General features: G+C 31.0%; 1 protein-coding gene across 2 annotated transcripts; it reads right to left on the bottom strand.

The window, feature by feature from the left end:
- Nucleotides 1-12,983: 12,983 nt before the first annotated feature.
- LOC113513682 (UDP-glucosyltransferase 2-like) lies at nt 12,984-18,665 on the bottom strand. 2 transcript variants are annotated; one of them, XM_052896760.1, is made up of 5 exons: nt 18,515-18,638; nt 17,783-18,288; nt 16,520-16,742; nt 15,591-15,810; nt 12,984-13,873 (listed from the first exon to the last, which is right to left on the bottom strand). In XM_052896760.1, exons 2-5 carry the CDS (start codon nt 18,107-18,109, stop codon nt 13,585-13,587), a joined length of 1,059 nt encoding a protein of 352 aa, XP_052752720.1. In that variant the 5' UTR covers nt 18,110-18,288; nt 18,515-18,638; the 3' UTR covers nt 12,984-13,584. The 2 variants fall into 2 exon arrangements, with proteins under 2 accessions (XP_052752720.1, XP_052752719.1); XM_052896759.1 differs by having other exon boundaries at nt 17,783-18,665.
- Between the last annotated feature and the right edge of the window lie 92 nt (nt 18,666-18,757).

The raw sequence follows: 18,757 nt of genomic DNA on the forward strand, positions 1-18,757 counted from the left end.
CGTATTAGTGTAACTTGTCAATGCAAACTATTGTAAACGGATCCCAATTATAACCTAATTCCTAATTGTTGTTTCACGAGTGCTGTACAAAATTGTCATTAACAATAGATTGGGTTGGGGGGAAGGGATTGTTAGTAATGGGGAGGTTAGTCCCCATTGCTATCAATATACCCTATCAGGTCGACCTCCACGCGGTTCCCCCTGGAAATCATCGTGCTGAATTTCAGATGCATTCATCACGATAGGCTAACTGACCTGCTTTTTCATTCTCACCTATCACCCCTCACTGGTGTTCCGCCAGCGTATACCGTTAGCACAGGCGGGGTCACCATTCTATTATCATCCAATAAAAAAAAAAATAGATTGTGTTGATATTGATATTAGATTTTATTGCTGTGATATTTATACCACTGAGGTGGCAAACAAGCATACGGCCCACCTGATGGTAAGCGGTTACCGTAGCCTAAAATTACAATATATATATAATAATACAATATATCTAATATTACAATAATAAATAATAATAGATTTCCATAATATTATAATTTTTTACTGTAAATGTGACATTGCTTATTTTTATTTTATATATTTTTTTTTCTTATATAATTGCAAATTTGTATACCTCGATAGATGGGGTTGATCATAGAGGACTTATCTTGTTTTACCATCCATTGTTAACTATGTATCACAAAATAAATAAATAAACAAATGTAGACTGTAGATAGAATTTTGTAAAATAATAAATAGCTTATAATACTAACATAGATCGTTTGACATCCAATTATTGTATTATTTACTTCGATTATTTAAATTAATTAAATGACTAAATAAAATAAATTGTATTACATTCCTCAATATTTAAACTAATATTTGTTTATTATTATATACCTTTGTAATGTGTATGGGCGAAAAACTAAAAGTCCAAGGGTCGGCAGAGAGAGCGGTTAACAATGACTTTCCTAGACCGGTATGCCGTTCACGACAACTTAAATTAATCGTACCTCTTTGATGTGCTGGTTCACCTGCCTCCTGGGGTTGCTGTCTATCTCCACGGCGCAGCTAAGGATCCTCACGGGCTCCGGAGCACGCACAAATGTATTTGAATAGGGTGGCGTGATGTCGGGTACTTCACATGTCCATGACACACATATCAGTTTTTCCATTAATAGAAATTTAGTATTATACAAAACCACGTCGTAGCAAACAATGAACTTCACTTATATGTCCTTTATTATAAAATAAATACATAAAATAGAGCGTACGCTACTAACAACCCGTCATCACTTTTCGCGCCAACGCCATATTGCTTTTTTTTTTTTTTTCAATCTGAACATAGTTGCACTCAGGTGCGATGCGACAGCACTCTCTTGTGTGGTAAAATGACCTTCCAGCCGTGCGATGCAACCGGTATCGGATTATCATCATTAAACTAGCCCAAACATAATGTTTATCTTGAATAATTGACATTTTAATACTACAAAAAAAAAATATAATTAAATTATTGTTTTTTTTATACAACGTAGAATGGCAAACAAGCTGACGGCCCACCTGATAGAAAGTGGTAACCGTCGCCTATAGACATGAGCGGTACCATGGACATAACAGAGTATACTGTTTCGCTCACGATACTCCCCATGCGTTGCCATTCCTGAGGACTCAGGTGTTATTCCTCTTTTGTAACTTTTGTTTACAATATTAGCAAGTAGATTTTATAAGGTACTTTTAATTTATAAGATTAAATGTTTTATACCCAAAATCTAATCAAATCAAAAATATTTATTATTATTATTATAACAAATAGATACAAAGAGTTTCAAGAAATATTTATACTGAGAAAACAATGGGCGGCCTTATCGCTAAAAGCGATCTTTTCCAGGCAGTAGTTTATAAACGGTTTAATAGGAGATACGATGAAAATTCTGTTATTTTAAATACATATAAAGATTAAATACATGCAATAATATATTTATTTATTTATATCTACTGAAATACATATATAAATATATACCTACCTACATATATACATTAAACACAAAGTGATAGGTGTCCATAGTGCTGTTCACGTTTATAGGCGACAATTGCCAATTATAGTTCCATTGCTTTCACTTATCGTAGAGTTGGAAGCTAGCCTCATGGTGTGGGGGGGGAGAAGGGATTAGTAATAATGGGGATTAGTATCCCCATTACTATCAATACACCCTGTTAGGTCGACCTCCTCGCGGTTCTCCCTGGAAACTATCGTATTCAATTCAAAGTCAATTGGTCACAATGGGCTAACTGATTTGCCTTTTTATTCTCACCTATCATCCCTTACCGGTGCCCCGCCAGCATATACCGATAGCGCGGGCTGGGTTACCATTCCATTATCATCCATTTAAAAAGCTTCTTGGTGTTTGTTAACTTGTCAAATTATTATGAAATGAAAATCTATTTTTAAAAGTAATTTTATTTATATGTCTTATAATTTTATTTGTATAAAATTGGTAAGTATGTATTATAAAGAAATAAGTATGCTAACCAGACAAGCAGCCTACGATTTTTTTTTGATGGGATGCTACTTTTTTAAGGTAAAATTACAAAGTATTTACTATTTTGATATATGATATAGATAGATAGACTATAATATTCTCCATTCGCACAGCTCCATCTCCATTATCACGTGACTTCCTGACATATTACCTAATTACGTCATAACCGTGACGTCACTCAGGACTTAAGCTAAATTACACTCCATCATTAATCATTATATTACCTACATATATACAGATGCGCATATAACAAGCTGTAAATTAATTAAACATACGACGACTACGTAGTATATCTGATAACTTCAGAAGGGATGAAACATTTCAATTTACCTTTATTTCTTGTCTTCTTTTTATTCAAAAGGATTATAACTATATTGTATAAATTATTTGTCACGATCAGTCGTGACATACAAAAACACAGGACGACTCTGAAGTCATCCTATGTCTACCAATTCCTCCGTCAATTGAGATCCGATTATTTTTTTGTTATATTCGAAAAAGTATACTCTTGAGGTAGTCTTATTGTCACCAACTCAGGATCTTTTGATGTCAGGTCAGAATCCCGAGAACATCAAGGGCAACTTTTAAATTTTTAATCGACATTAAAAAAGTTTATTAGGATGTTCCATAATTTAAGTATTTCTTCAAGAAAAAACCTTGCTAGGTGATTTGTATAGAGGCTTTTTACGAATAATTATTCCCATATCCTGGTATATTGTTATTTTTTCTCTCAGTAACATCTTGCAAGATTTTAAGGATGAGATGTGGTGACATTATATCCTTATTCACACAAAAAACAAATTTTGAACTTAACAATACAAGTGAGTCAATTATTCAGAACACAATTGAGAATTCACAAAATATAATCACCTATCGTACGCATAATGTATCCGTCTGTATAACGATATTATAAAAACTAAGCCTGAATTTGATATTCACAACGACAGTCACTCTGTGTTCTTGGGTAAATTAAAAAGTTTTTGTACCTCGCCATTACATTATATTTATTTATAATTTAAAATAATTTAATGACAATTTTCATTATTTACTCATATTGATAGGTAATATTTTTATTCATTTAATGACATTTAATCATTTAATCCCATTGTAATTAATGTTTATCAAACACAAATCATGCTATGGTTGCCTATAAATGTAAGAACAGTTAGATCTAATCTTTGTAACCAGTTTTTTAACCAGTATACTGTATTGAAATGTTTTGTATCTTATGTTGGTGATCCTATAAATAAATAAATAAGTATATAAGTAAACAAATAAGTAAACCAGTAAACGAGCAAACGAGCAATTGAGCAAACGAACAAACGAGAAACCGAGTAAGTAAATAAGCAAATAACCTAAACAAAATAAAAATGTTTGACTTGCACGGTAATCGAACTCGGGACCATTGGAAAGCGAGACGGTGTACTAAACCGCCGCACCACGATCGCCATTGTTACAACGCAGTGTATTTTCATTATTACGTATATAAGAAAGAAATGACTGCTATATCCGTATAGATACCATTAGGGAATCAATAACAATACATTATTTGTCTTCGGTCGTATTGAGAAATAAAAGTGAAGCTTATTGCAAATGATGTTCGTCTGATTTAACGTACCGCTGTCTATGTTTTCGTGTGAAGTGAAAAATACGCGATCGTTAGCCGGAATGTTCTCATAATACGTAAAATAAAAGAAATCGCCCTTGTTATTTCTGCTTTGTTATTCAATAATAACAAGGTTTCCGTGTCTAAACAAGGATGTGTTAATATTATTGTAGATATTATTTTGTTGTAAATAGATATTTAAAAATTATGCATTTTTTTGTAAAAATATAAATAACTACCTATATAAATAATAATAATAATATTTTTTATTTAAGAAAGACACAGTTGCATAAGGTACAATTTATAATTTTTACAATTTACATTCAACGAGAATATAACTGCATTACCATCAGTCCCCAAACTAGGCCAGACCTGTATCTTATTTTATATGTTAAGTTACAATATAATGTATATATTATTGTAACTAAATAAATAACATATCCGTGTACGAATTTTCGTTGAAACAAATTAAAGTAGTTTTATTTATTTATTTAGGTTTACCAACAATTGTTTCCATAAAATAATGTAAATATATAATATACAATTATGGAGCTTAGAACTAAGTGTAACAATTTTGTATAGGCAAACACAGCATATATTGATACATGTATAACAATAAGTACTGAGAAATATATATAGCTTACAACTATTATTAAATGCTTAACAACTAAAAACTAAAGCCACCATATCTATAAGCAGATCCAGCAGCACGACAAATTTTGCGTGAAAGACTAATAAACATTACTAAGACTACTAATACATATCAACATACATTCATACAAAATTTTGCATCTTTAATAGTAGTAGGGTTATGGAGTGTTCGAGATATAATGGAGTAGTCAGAGGCATTCATCGACATGCTTACATTTTAATAAGCATATTGGAATCTAACGTGACAGGAGGCTAGCCTAGCGCCTATACTCTTCATTTAATTTCCTTTATTATTTATTTGTAATTCTAATTAAATTAATATAATTTTAATTAATTACTATAATTCCATTAATAATTAATATAATTTTAATTTAATCAATATAATTTTAATTTACTTATTTCATTAAGGTTCCACGATAATATTACCAAGATTAAAGTCTGTTGTTTTTGTAGAACACATTCATAAATCACGGATACAGTCATTCCGCTCGTACACATAAAAAGAATACGACCATTGATGCAATAAAAAGAACAATAAAGATTATTAATTGATACATTTTACAATAATTAATATAATTAAATTAATTAAATTGAGACAATATTACTATAATTAATATAATTCTACTTTAATCAGTATTATTTTAAATTAATTAATTAATTAAGGTTTCATAGTAATTTTATGAAGAATAAAGTTGGTTTTTTTGTAGAACAAAGTCATAAATCATAAGAAAGATATCCCACTAGTCGTTCTTTTTACGTGTCGTATAGAGCTAGATCGATATAATAAAAAGAACAATAAAGATTGTTTGTAGCTCCGAGTTCATAAACATGAACGCGTGTATACAGATTTGCAAAATCTATTTACACACAAAAAACTTGAATTTACACGCTAACACGTTTTTGTTATAAAAATATACTGTTCCTGTTTTATTACTGACGCGTCGCGTCGAATGGCTGCGCTAAGTGAAATATTGGTTACAAATATTGTAATTTATTGAAATAGGCAACTTTATGTTTATATTTATTCAGTATATATGTGACGATTCTTGAGTTATAAAACCGGAATCACCAAATGGAATGAATTCCAGCAAGAGGGATATTATGTAAGTCGTACATATTAAAGACCCTAAATTCCGATTTCATTCCAACTATTTTTATTATGAAACGTTATTTAAACATGCTCTAATTTGAGAGATCATCTTCGTATAAAATGAAAAAGTTATACCCAAAAATGTTCTGAGTTTAAATTAAAAGAATGACGTAAGAGGCGATTAGGAGAAAAACAATACAATACCGGTTTAAATTAAATAAATTTAAATCTTCAACGCATATACAAGTGCAGTTAAAAGCAATGTATTTGATTAATAAAATTTAGTAATGCAAATTAATATCGATACACAGAGCTCATAAGAAATATCTGCGTGTGCGCTTTAGTAATACCACAGATAATATAATATTATACTAGTAGTAATACTAAATAATATAGTATAAAAAAAATCTGTTATGATCATGAGGATTAGGTCCAAATTCAAACCTAAAAAAGGTAGTAAATAGAATAAATTTTTAGATTTATTAAAATTAATAAATGGAATAACAGTAAAATATTTTTAAAATACATGAATATAATAGCCTAAAAGGAATAAATCACAATGAGGAAGTTTTACGGAAAGAGACCACAGATTATATAGATAGTGTTTCCATACAAATGCTCGTTTACAACACGTCAACCTTTTTATCTTTTTATGCGTGAATAGGGTTACCATAATGTACGTTTACTACTAAGTACTCGTATATATATGTAGAAAATATATTGTAAAGTTAAGTTAAAAAATAAAATCTATATAAAATTCTTATAATACATTTTAAAAAACCAGATAAACAGTCCATAATGACTCTTAGTGATGCTTATATTTACTGAATACTTCGATTTATATCTGAGTAAAGACATAAAATATATTCCTATTTTTAAATAGTAGAAAACGGCTGCCATTTTAATTAATTCACATATATTATTATGCAATTAATATGTACACTTGTATATTTATATGATATCAGAAAAATAGTTAACAATTGGTATTTGAAAATCTTCCAATTACTTGCAACACTAAAAAAAATACGTTTGTTTTGATTAAAAAAAATATGTCAGCCAATTTGACGTCTGACTTACTTAAAGTTGATATGTTTTTTATACTCAATGCTCTATATAAAATAAGGCAGAGACATATTTATAGTAGTAAATTGCTACGTCTATTGATAAATGAGATTATTTTAGACCTAAAATTTACATACGTACAAAACCATCATTATTTTATACCTACTTATGGCATTCCAGCTACCTACCTACCTATATAGTGACTTTAATCTATGGCTTTTTAAAGGCGAATACTTTAAATTTTTCCGCAAAGGAAACGAGTGTGCTCTGAATGGAACATTTTAAAAATAGAATTTTTTATTCTATTGTTAAATGTTCTATTCTTAGCTGAAATTCGCTGAGTTCTTTTTAAGTGTTCGTTTTTTTTTTCAATAATATTTTAAATGCATAACCCTTGTATTAAGCATTTGGGAATCTTAAATAATTAGGTTGAGTAATTTTAACTTCTGATAGTATTTCTCTCTTCGTATATGAATGGTACATGATTTTTTTCATTCTGGATCATTTAAGGACAAATGCATGACTACCTTATAATCCTTACTAATATTATAAATATGAAATAAGTTTGTTTTTTTTGTTACTTAATAGCGTTTTAATGGCTTAACAAATCACTATGTAATTTGGTATACGCTTATTATATGGGGCGAAGAAAAATGTACTGTCTTTCATCCGGGTCAGTGAATATCAGTCCTGTGGAAGAAGTCGCGGGTAAAAGCTAATAAGTTACAAGCATATTATATTTATTTTATTTCGTATTTTGTAATCGATAAGTTTCACTTATATTAGGTTTTACACATATATGATACATATTTTTTGCTTGTATATATGACCTAGTTTCGCACGGGTATAATATATATTCTATATTACTCGTTTATAATATAGCCTTCTATTCGTGAAAGAATTTTTAAAATCGCTTGCATTTCAAGGCAACAGTCAAATCTTTTCTCTTCATAATATTCGTATACACATACAAAATTTTATCAACAAAAGTCCCGCATAACGCCCCCAAGCTTAAGAAGTCTTGTCCTCGGCACATAATCTCCTATCCGTCGTCCATTATCCCCTAAGATATCTGCTTACGAACTCAGGCATCCTCTTAAACGAATTAATAATTCATCAAGCCACTCGGGCTGTAATGTAACTTGTAATGCTGTGTGTTAATGTGTGGGTTCGGCTAAGTATACACGATACGGTGTTTTTGTTGCAACACACATACACAGATCGAAAATCTACAAACGATTCCGTGTTCCAAATTTAAATATTTTTAAATTTAATCCTTGCTAATATTTTAAATGTGAAAGTGAGTTTGTTCTTTGTTACCTTTAACGCCTTAATTTAATTTGGTGTATACTTCTAAATGGGATGGAGAAAGATATACTTTTTATCCGGGTCAGTATGTACAGTAACGTATTTCGGTTACGCGAACAAAGTCACGGGTAAAAACTAGGATGTCGTAATGAATAATGATGATGAAGTAAAAAGTAATTTATTTTGGGGTTTCATCATCACCATTTCAGCCATTATCTGTCTACTGTAGGACATAGGTCTCCCCCACAAACTACCATAAAATGTATATATATATATATATATTAATAATTTTCTGTCGTCCACAGTGAGGGGTGATAGGTGAGAATGAAAAGGTAAGTCAGTTAGCCCATCGTAACGAATACACCAGGAATTCAGCACGGTGGTTTCTAGGGGTCAACCTTATGGGGCATATTGCTAGTAATGGGACTAATAGTTCGCATTACTAACAATCCTCTCCCCCAGTAATGACGGTAGTAGGTCAGTTATTAATCTGAGACTAAAGATTATCTCCTTTATTTACAAAAACATCAAATCTCTCATATACCTTTTTAACTATTAAACTGTTTTGTCTTTTGCGCTAAATTCGTAGTTTGAAAGAAAGTGACAAAACAGTGTAATAGTTAAAACAAGTTTGTAGAAGGTTTTAGTTTTCACGAAAAATATCGTATGTTCTTTGTCTAACTAATTTACCACAGATTAAGATGGTTGGTCACTAAACAAAATTAGGCACGAATACTAGATGGCGCTAGAATCGTGACTTGTGGTTTTTGTTGATTATTTTGTAACTAAAGATAATTTGATGCAAAATTTCTAAATTGGCTATCCAAAAGTGGTCTATTTCGTAGATTCTCCTACTTATAAAACCCAAACGTGCGGAGTAGCGGCTGAAAGCTAGTACATAATATGATTGCAAACGTTGTATGTATCTTTCTTGTGGACAAAGACTTTACCTGTGGACAAAGTAGCAATTTGTAGCAGAAAGTATAGTGTCCGTTATCCCAAGGGGAAGCGGGAGCTGCATTTTATTTTAAAGATAATGTATTATTGTTGTCTAGACTCAATAAACAGACAGTATTTAAGGATTTAAGTTTTTTTTTTATTGTCAAGGAGGTAAACGAGCAGATGGACCACCTAAATGAAAGGAGCTACCATCACCCATGACCACTTGCAACACAAGATGAGTTGCTTATGTGTAGCATGAATTATTAAATGAATTAGAGTCTAATGGTTGATTTAGCTGAAAATATGGATGAAAAATGGATTGCATTGTTAGTTTATGGTTTACCAGAGGGAGACTTTGTACAAAAGTGGTTAGATATGACAGTGAATTTACAGGGCACAGAGGAATAACATCTGAGTCTTCAGGAATGGCAACGCATTCATCATCAATAGTATCATGGGTGAAACAATATACTCTGTTAAGTCCATGGCACAGCTCATGTCTATAGGCGGCGGTTATCACTTTTCATCAGGTGGGCCGTCAGTTTGTACATCATTCTAAGTTGTATAAAAAACACGCTGCTTACTAATAGTAAGGATAAGGTCAGGTCTATTAACTCATTGTGATGAATTTATAAGGTATTAAATACTGTGGTGTTTAGGGAGGATCATGTGAATATTGACCTGATCGGATAATCGAGTCTCTACTACTAACAAACTTTTCAAGCAGCCAGAACGATTAGGTAAATTTCATTTATTTAGTTGTAGAGCAAGATAAAAGTTTTGCTTTATTGAATTCATTAATTAACGGGTAGTAGTAATAAAGCAATTTGAAAGTTTTGCTCAAATAACTTCATTCATTGACCAATATTGGTAATAAGGCAAATCAAAATTTTTGCTCAAGTGTGTAGAAAAGTCGATTGCTTGGGTACCTCTGTCCCATTCGTGTTTCAACCATGAAGCAGTTGTCTTTGCATGGCTGTGTTTCGGTTCGAAGGGTGGGATATGGCGTGATTTTACTAGGTACAGAGAAATAACACCTGAGTCCTTAGGAATGGCAACGCATGGGGAGTATCATGGGCGAAACAGTATACTCTGTTATGTCCATGGTACTGCTCATGTCTATAGGCGACGGTTACTACTTTCCATCAGGTGGACCGTCAGCTTGTTTGCCATTCTAAGTTGTATAAAAAAATAAAAAATTATTTGTAAGAAGCTTAGTTAAAATATTAGCTTAAATGACAAATTGTCGTGTAGGAGCGTGTATGCTACGCCTTAGTTTAACCGACATCGATCAATCACCGTCAAGTAATATTAATGTTATTCTTGTTGCTAATACGTAAGCTAAGTGAATATTAGTACGACGAAATATGGTCAGATCTATTTGTAACAAATTTGTCTGTGGTTTACGTTTGAATATTTTAATCGATTTTGATTTTTAAATTATTTATTTCTTATTATAAACTGTGGTTATGTTCGCATACAACAGTATATTTTTTTGGGGTTAACCGATAATTATATATAGCTTAAAATATACTCGTACCTTCTTAGACTGCTATAAGAAACAGTTTTGAACAACCTATGCTTACTAATTCCCTGTAATACTTGTCGTAATCATTCCATCTAATTTTATATCTTTTTACCTTTCTAGAATATAATAAATGATTATTTGTTACTATCACATTTACATTGGTTTGTTTGTAATCAGTGTTTACTAATAAATCATCAAGTATATACATTTTCATAATTCATTTTGTAATTACATTTAGCAGATCATTTATTATTACTAGTAACAAATAATGATCTTCGAACCGGAAAGGGTGAACGACCTTGAAATTATGTTTTTCAATGAAACGAAAATGATGGATGAAAATAAAATAATAATTCTGCCAAATAGAATAATAATCCTGCCTGTACTATTATTTTAGGAAGACGAGATCGAAGGATCGAAGGAGAGGAGAAGGTAGCTGTGAACGACGATGAGACTGACGTAATCGATTATCATGATAGATTCACTGGAAATTAGGCACAATGATTCCGCGTGGAGATTCACCTAACAGAATATAGTTGTTATTATCTGTGTTTATATATGTGAGATAAATATTTAAACAAAAAATAATGGCTAGTGAAAGTTTTAGTGTAGTCATAATAAAACTCCTAAACATGTTATAAGACACAAGTTGTGTAAATACACTGCGTTTATAAAGGGAAAATTGTTCACGAGACAAAGTGTCCATCGTCTGCACAGACTTTTATGATAACAGTTAGTTTTTATGAAAATTCTATAGCATAACAAATTCCATAGCCACTGCAAAACAACTTTAGACAAAGTGTCCATCGTCTGCACAGACTGATAACAGTTAGTTTTTATGAAAATTCACAAATTCCATAGCCACTGCAAAACAACTTTAGAGATAAAAGTATAAGTACCTGTGCTCATTCATATGTCGGGTCTGTTATCCCCAATTAATTCAATACGAAAAGTTAGTGAAGCTAATATCAATTTGCGATATCAAAATTTTATTTGATAACATCGGCTAAATGCGACTTCACTAAGCTATTAATATTCCACCCACGGCTTATCGGAAAAATGGATGATTTTGTATCGATGTAACAGCTTTAGTTGGGTTTCTGATTATAATGAAGCAACTGTTTTATTTTAAGTTGTAGTTGTTGTTTTGTTTTATATGTTGACAGTTTACTCGCTGGAAAGTAAAAACCGTTGCCCATAGATGTAAATAACATTATTGATATGATCAGAATACGCTGTAGTAACCATAAGCACTATGATATACTATTCCTGAGAACTAAAGCTTTATTTTTCTTCTTTTGGAAACTCAACTAAGCTATTAATATTCTACCCATGGTTTATCGGAAAATGGATGATTTTGTATCGATGTAACAGCTTTAGCTGGGTTTTTGTTTATAATGAAGCAACTGTTTTATTTTAAGTTGTAGTTGTTGTTTTATTTTATACGTTGACAGTCTACCTGCTGTAAAATGATAATCGTAGCCCATATATATCAATAACATTATGGATATGATCATATGCTGTGATGTTCATGTAGCAATTCCTGAAAATTAAAGGTTTATTCTTCTTTTGAATTCGACTCTTGTTGGAAGTTGGACAACATAAAAATTTATACCAATACTTTATGCCTTTCCTTCCTTTGATTTGATTAATTTTATACTATGTGCTTCAATTGAATCGAAAGGTTGTCAAAAAATAATCATATAATTGTTGTTTCACGACAAAAACATGAGTAACTCAGAGGTACATAAGCAAGAGACTTTTGTATAAAGTCTCGTTCTAATTCTCGTAAATGTGTTTACACTTATGTATTTTTGTAATGAAGATTTGTAAATGATGTAAGGAGCATGATTTAATACCAATCTTAAACAATTATTGTTACGTCAATCTCGTAAATGTGTTTACACACTTATGTATTTTTGTAATGAAGATTTGTAAAATGTGTGTTTAAACAATTATTGTTACTTTTAATTTATTAATTTTATTATTATTCATTATCACAATGTTAATGTGATAAGAAAACAGTGAATTTTCATTATTGTTATTTTTTACTAGCAATTATGACGTAAAGCATGAATTGTAACTTTTACAATTAGCATGCTACAGACTTTATTTGCTTATCCTTTACGACCCAATGGGTCGTTATGAGAACTCGACCGTTGATAAATTCGAATGGAGCGGTTTTTGTCTGTCTGTGATTTTTTAGTTATCGAACAATGTAAAAGTATTTATGACGCAAACTAACAGATAAAATAGAGAGATAAACACCTTATTTGAGTCATTTATTATGTAATTTAACAACTAAATTCATACAATCAAATGAGTTACATAATTATAAGAATAAAATACAAAAGATAAAATACAAAAATATGTTTTCGCCATGTATGTCGCAGTGACCCCATGATAAGACATGAAATTGTATTTTTAATAAAGATGTGTTGCTACTCGTGAAATATCTACATTTGTCTACTTAACTATCTTTGACATATTTATTAGATAAAAAGTATTTGATTATACATATGTTTATTTGTTCTTTTTTTTATTTATTCAGCTTTTTATTATATTATTAACTTAGAAAACAGATTGGAGACAAAAATATAAAAGTTAGTAAATATTTTAAAATTGCTTTCATAAACACAAATATATAAAAAACCAAGTAAGTACAACATAAATTTGGTGTCTTGTATAAATTCTTACAATATAAACTTTTTATACAGTTGCTATTTTCAATATGTATATAGCAATTGCAGTTTATTCATATTATTACCATTTTTGAAAATATAGCATGGAGCATGACATAATTAATAGTATAAAATAAATATAAGGACCAAAAATGAAATACTGTTAGCTAGCTAAATAAATTCTTTTATTAATTACTTTTTTGTTTTTTATTTGCATTGTAATAACGTTTTATAAATAACACTACATAATACATAAAGATCACGATGGCAAATATCACAGATGTTAATCCTAATAATAAATATGTAACTAGTTCAATTTCCAGGAATTCACCCCAAGATATGTTGGCAGCGGGCGAGCGCAGATGCTTCGCTCCCTTGTGACGCAGCACGTACTCTGTCCACCACACGGCGCGCTCGAGCGCGCTCTGTGGCTGGTCTGACATCACCGTGCGAAGTCTCTCAACGTTCTGGCGGTAGCTGAATTAACCGATTAATATTATTATTTAAAAAATACTATTTAATAAACTAAATGTAAAAGAGTATTGCCTAAGTAAATATATTCATATCCTATGATTTAATTCAGAATATAGTGAATTTTTATATAAAATCTTTAGATCCATTCAGCCGATTCAGTGTGACTGAATATTAACTTCTACAAAATTTTACGTCTACATTATCATATCTCGCTGCTTTGCTACGTGAAAAATATACTATCTGCTTGTTACATTTTATTCAATCTATCATATAATAAGAATTTTAGTCTCCTTTTACCACACCCACAGGAAAGGAAGGGATGGCCCATTCTATACCGGAACCACACAGTGAAGTGATCAATAGATATCAAAATATCTTTCACAAACATTCAGTATAATAATTTTAGTGGGATTAGCAGGATTTTAATCATATTTAGCAGCTCACTGAATCAAAACAATAAGGTGATTTGGAACAAAAGAGTGGCCGAGCGTTGAATTGTTACTGCTTGGAATTTGGACTAATTGTAATGAATGCTACGTAACTTTTTTAAGTAAAGTTTGGTGTTTTATAAAAAGTTATTTTTACTTTGCTTCTAGTAAATTTTTTTGGCAAACAAGCTGGCAGCTCACCTGATGGAACATTTTCCATCCGTAACAGTCGCCTATAGACATAAGCAGTACCATGGACATAACAGAGTATACTGTTTCGCCCATGATACCCCCCATGAGTTGCTATTCCAGAGGACTCAGGTGTTATTCCTCAACAAAACACATGTGATTACAGCATCTTAAGTAAATATAGGTCTATATTCACATTATGATTCATGAATACAATTATTATTGATTCTGTATTTACTTCGTCATTATAGAAGATGCTGCTTTCTTTTGCGGAGAGAGGTCAAATTACTGGTTCTCGGTGAAAGATAGAAATTTATTGTTAAGTGTCATAATCACACATATTACTTATATAATAAAATTTGTACTTAGGCGATGTCTGTACATAGAAGATATTTAAGAAAACTTAATCTTAGCGAAAAGATTTTAATAGGAGTTATTAGAAGCCAAAACAGTAGAATTTTGTCTGTTGTGTCTGGCATCACGTATAAAATAATTGCACCAAATTGGATGTGGTCTTCACAGTTATGTTCCAGAACGTCTATCTTAAAACCAGGTGGATCTATTTTTTTTATATAACTTAGAATGGCAAATAAGCTGACGGCCCACTTGATGAAAAGTGGTAACTGTCGCCTATAGACATGAGCAGTACCGTGGACATAATAGAGTATACTGTTTCGCCCATGATACCCCCCATGCGTTGCCATTCCTGAGGACTCAGGTGGTTTAATACCTCTATACCCAGTAAATTCACGCCATATCCCACCCTTTAAACCGAAACACAGCTATGCAAACACAACTGCTTCACGGTTGAAACATGTGTGTACAAAGTCTCCCTCTGGTATTTTTTATATATACTATCTATACGTAGTCTATTTTGTTAGTTTTTCAAATTTATAAGTCGCAAAAATTTATATCTGGCAAAAAGTTAGTCATGTATATGAGTAAAATGATTTCCATGAATGATACTCGTGGAAACCATTTTACGAGTACTATTAAAATTTTTTGTTTAAAAGTGCGTTTATTTTTTGAAATAACTATTTTACTAATATAACTTGCCAAAATCTGATCAAATATATTTAATATAAAATTTTACATATATTTACCTTTTATCATTTATTGTAGTATTTATGGCATTATAAAATTTTTCCTCAGTAAGGTCTTCTAGGTCCAGCCTCACTCCTATCCCGTGTCTGACATACTGTTCCACATTGTACCACTGGTCTCCAAGCATCGGCATACCAATTAACGGAACTCCAGCAGTTATAGCTTCATCAGTTGACTGTAAGCCTCCTTGTGTTATAAACAGTAACACTTTTGGGTGCCCTTTAAATTTAAAATATTATTTAGGAGCGCGACTTTCTTCTACATTTGCTTTTCTAGTTACATGATTATCTAGTTTTTCCAGGGCAAAAAAGAATAGGCTCTCCATGGATCTGTGAACTTTAGTTATTTTATTGCAATTTAGTTATAAGTTGATATTTCTCTTAAATAGCCTTTTTTAATTCAAAAATTATCCGTTGTTGGGGCAACAAATCTGTATATCTTTCTACAATTAGCTTTATCCCTGACACATATTCTTAATCTCCTTATACGATATGACACCTAACTTTTCCTTTATATGTTCTATGTAGTAGTTTCTTGGTTTCTCTTTTCTTCTTTTATCCTTTATCTTTTCTTCTAAAATGTTCTTTATAAAATCGTTATGATTTTTATTTAATTTCTTAATTTAATTTTATTTTTATATATAACTTAGAATGGCAAAGAAGCTGACCTATATGACATATAAGGCGACCCTCTTTAATTATATACTGTTTTAATTAGTGTTTTCTCTCATTCATTCTTATTCAATAATACAATAAAATTAATAGTTGAAAACTTAAAAAGCAACAACAGGTGAGGATAAGGTAAAGTCAAGTGGTCAGATCATCGTAACGTATTGACTGACTTAACTTATTAACTAGGTCTTAGGTAGTTTAAATGATACACGTAATTATGGTTAAAACTAATTGATCATAATTAAATTAAAACTTACTGAGAAGATCAGACTGTGGAAGCCATTTCGATATTTTGATATTCTTTGAACGTCCCGGTAATTCATCCTTATCCCACTTCCATATTACGTCATATGGAAGACGAGAGAATACATTTACAATCATTTGTATTTTCTCCGGTGGTAGCTGTGATGGACTTACATTTGTACCATAACTCATATATATAACACCATGCTTAGAACTGTCTAAGTAAAATTGCAGTTCCTGAAAATAAGGAAGAATTAAACCTCCCATTAGACTTTAAAAAAGAAATTGTTTCACTAACCACAGCCTTTATTAAGAATGGAATTTTTAAAAAAGAAGTATTCTCCCAATGCCATTTATTTTATGCAATATGTTCATAATTTTTTTCTGTATAATTACAATATAGAGTTACTCAAAAGAGACGTGAAAATACTTCTTTAGATTTGGCAATAGTTACACTACCAAACTAACTGCTAGCTAACCTTGTAATTGCAGGCGTTGATATCTGATAACTGTTTATGACTAGCCAGGAAGAATGGTTGCATAACATCTCAATGATATTTATATAAAAAAATATGAATACAATCAAAGCATTTAAATTAACCATGAATTTAAACAATTAGTCTTAAATAAACGTGAATATCTTAATTGAAGATATATTAAAAATTTCTTTTGTAAACTTACGAAAAAGTACTAATTTATATGTTATTACTTCTAATATAATTGGAAAAGCAAGAGCTGCTATTTATTAATATATATTGTTGTAAGATTTCACTGGAATGTACAGTATATTATTATTATCTCACTAGAGGTTGAACCGGAGAAATATTACTATTCGTATAAGACTGGAGACATAGAGCTGTCACTTTTGAGCCGTTTCTCTAATGAGACTTTTAATATTAGGTCGTGGCAAACGAAATTTATAACAAAGAGACTACTTTACCCAAGGAAGACTTTGTATAAAACTCCTTTGCTTGGTTCGTGTTTGAAGGTTGGGATATGGTAGTGAGTTTACAGGGTACAGAGGAATACACCCGAGTCCTCAGGAATGGCAACGCATGGGAGGTATCATGGGCGAAGCAGTATAGGTATTCTGTTATGGTGCTGCTCATATCTATACGCGACGGTTATTACTTTCCATCAGGTGGGCCGTCAGCTTGTTTGCCTTTCTAAGTTGTATAAAAAAATAAGCTAAATTGAATAGTACAGAAGTTTAAATACGATTTGTAAAAGATTGTTAAATGGAGAACTAGAGAAGTAGATTAAAAAATATCACTTACCTGTGGTAGTTCTTTTACGGGTTTGCGATGTAATCCTCCTAAATAGACAACATTTGGTGGAACAGGACGATTCGAATCCCAAAATGGATGAGCATTTAGAAATAACATGTCTATATTATTATACAATTCACTAAGAGGTGGGATGTCAGAACCAAATACTCTTTTCATCATTTCATTTTGTTTTTTTTCGGCAGTGTCAAACATATATATAAATGAGTAGTGATTGTAAAGTTCTATTATTTTGTCCCAAATTGTAAGATTATTAAGTTTTTGACGGAAAGACATTGGATAAAGTATAGGATGTACTGGACTTCCCATAGCTTCCATATTATTATATATTGGTAATAAAGAACTTATAAGTATTATGGGGGCATTAAAAATGTAAGCCAGTCCCAATCCAGGTCTCCATAATGATTCAATAAATATCAAATCGAATTTCTCTTTCTTGCTTTGAATTATTCTTTGAACTTGCTTTGAATTTATTTGTTGCTCAGATATATCTGTAACTAAATTGTATAAAACTCTTACTTGATTAATAATATCACTTTTCTTCCCTGTTGTTGTTTCGTCACTATACACTGCTTCTCTCCAAATACTATATGATAAATCATGCAAATCTACTTCTGTTAGATTTGAGTGAAATTTCGTTTTTGGAGAGATTGGATCAGTTGTAATTACAGTGACATCATGACCTCTTTTAGCTAGTTCCAACATTAATGTTTGAAACACTACCTGATGACTAATAGAAGGAGTTGGAAAATAACCCAATATTCTGGCAGCATCATTTTTCACAACTACACAAAATATAAGATAAATATATAAGGAATATATATTCAACATATTTGAACGACTTGAGTTTCCAATTGTAACTATTTTAAAATGTATCTCTTTTATTAATTGTATATAGTATGTATCTATGTGCATATATGTTATCATTAATTACAATGATTTGTGGAAATAATCTTATCTATCTTT

Source organism: Galleria mellonella, unplaced genomic scaffold (genome assembly GCF_026898425.1).
Source record: "Galleria mellonella isolate WM207_F2 unplaced genomic scaffold, CSIRO_AGI_GalMel_v1 utg332, whole genome shotgun sequence".
NCBI lineage: Eukaryota > Metazoa > Arthropoda > Insecta > Lepidoptera > Pyralidae > Galleria > Galleria mellonella.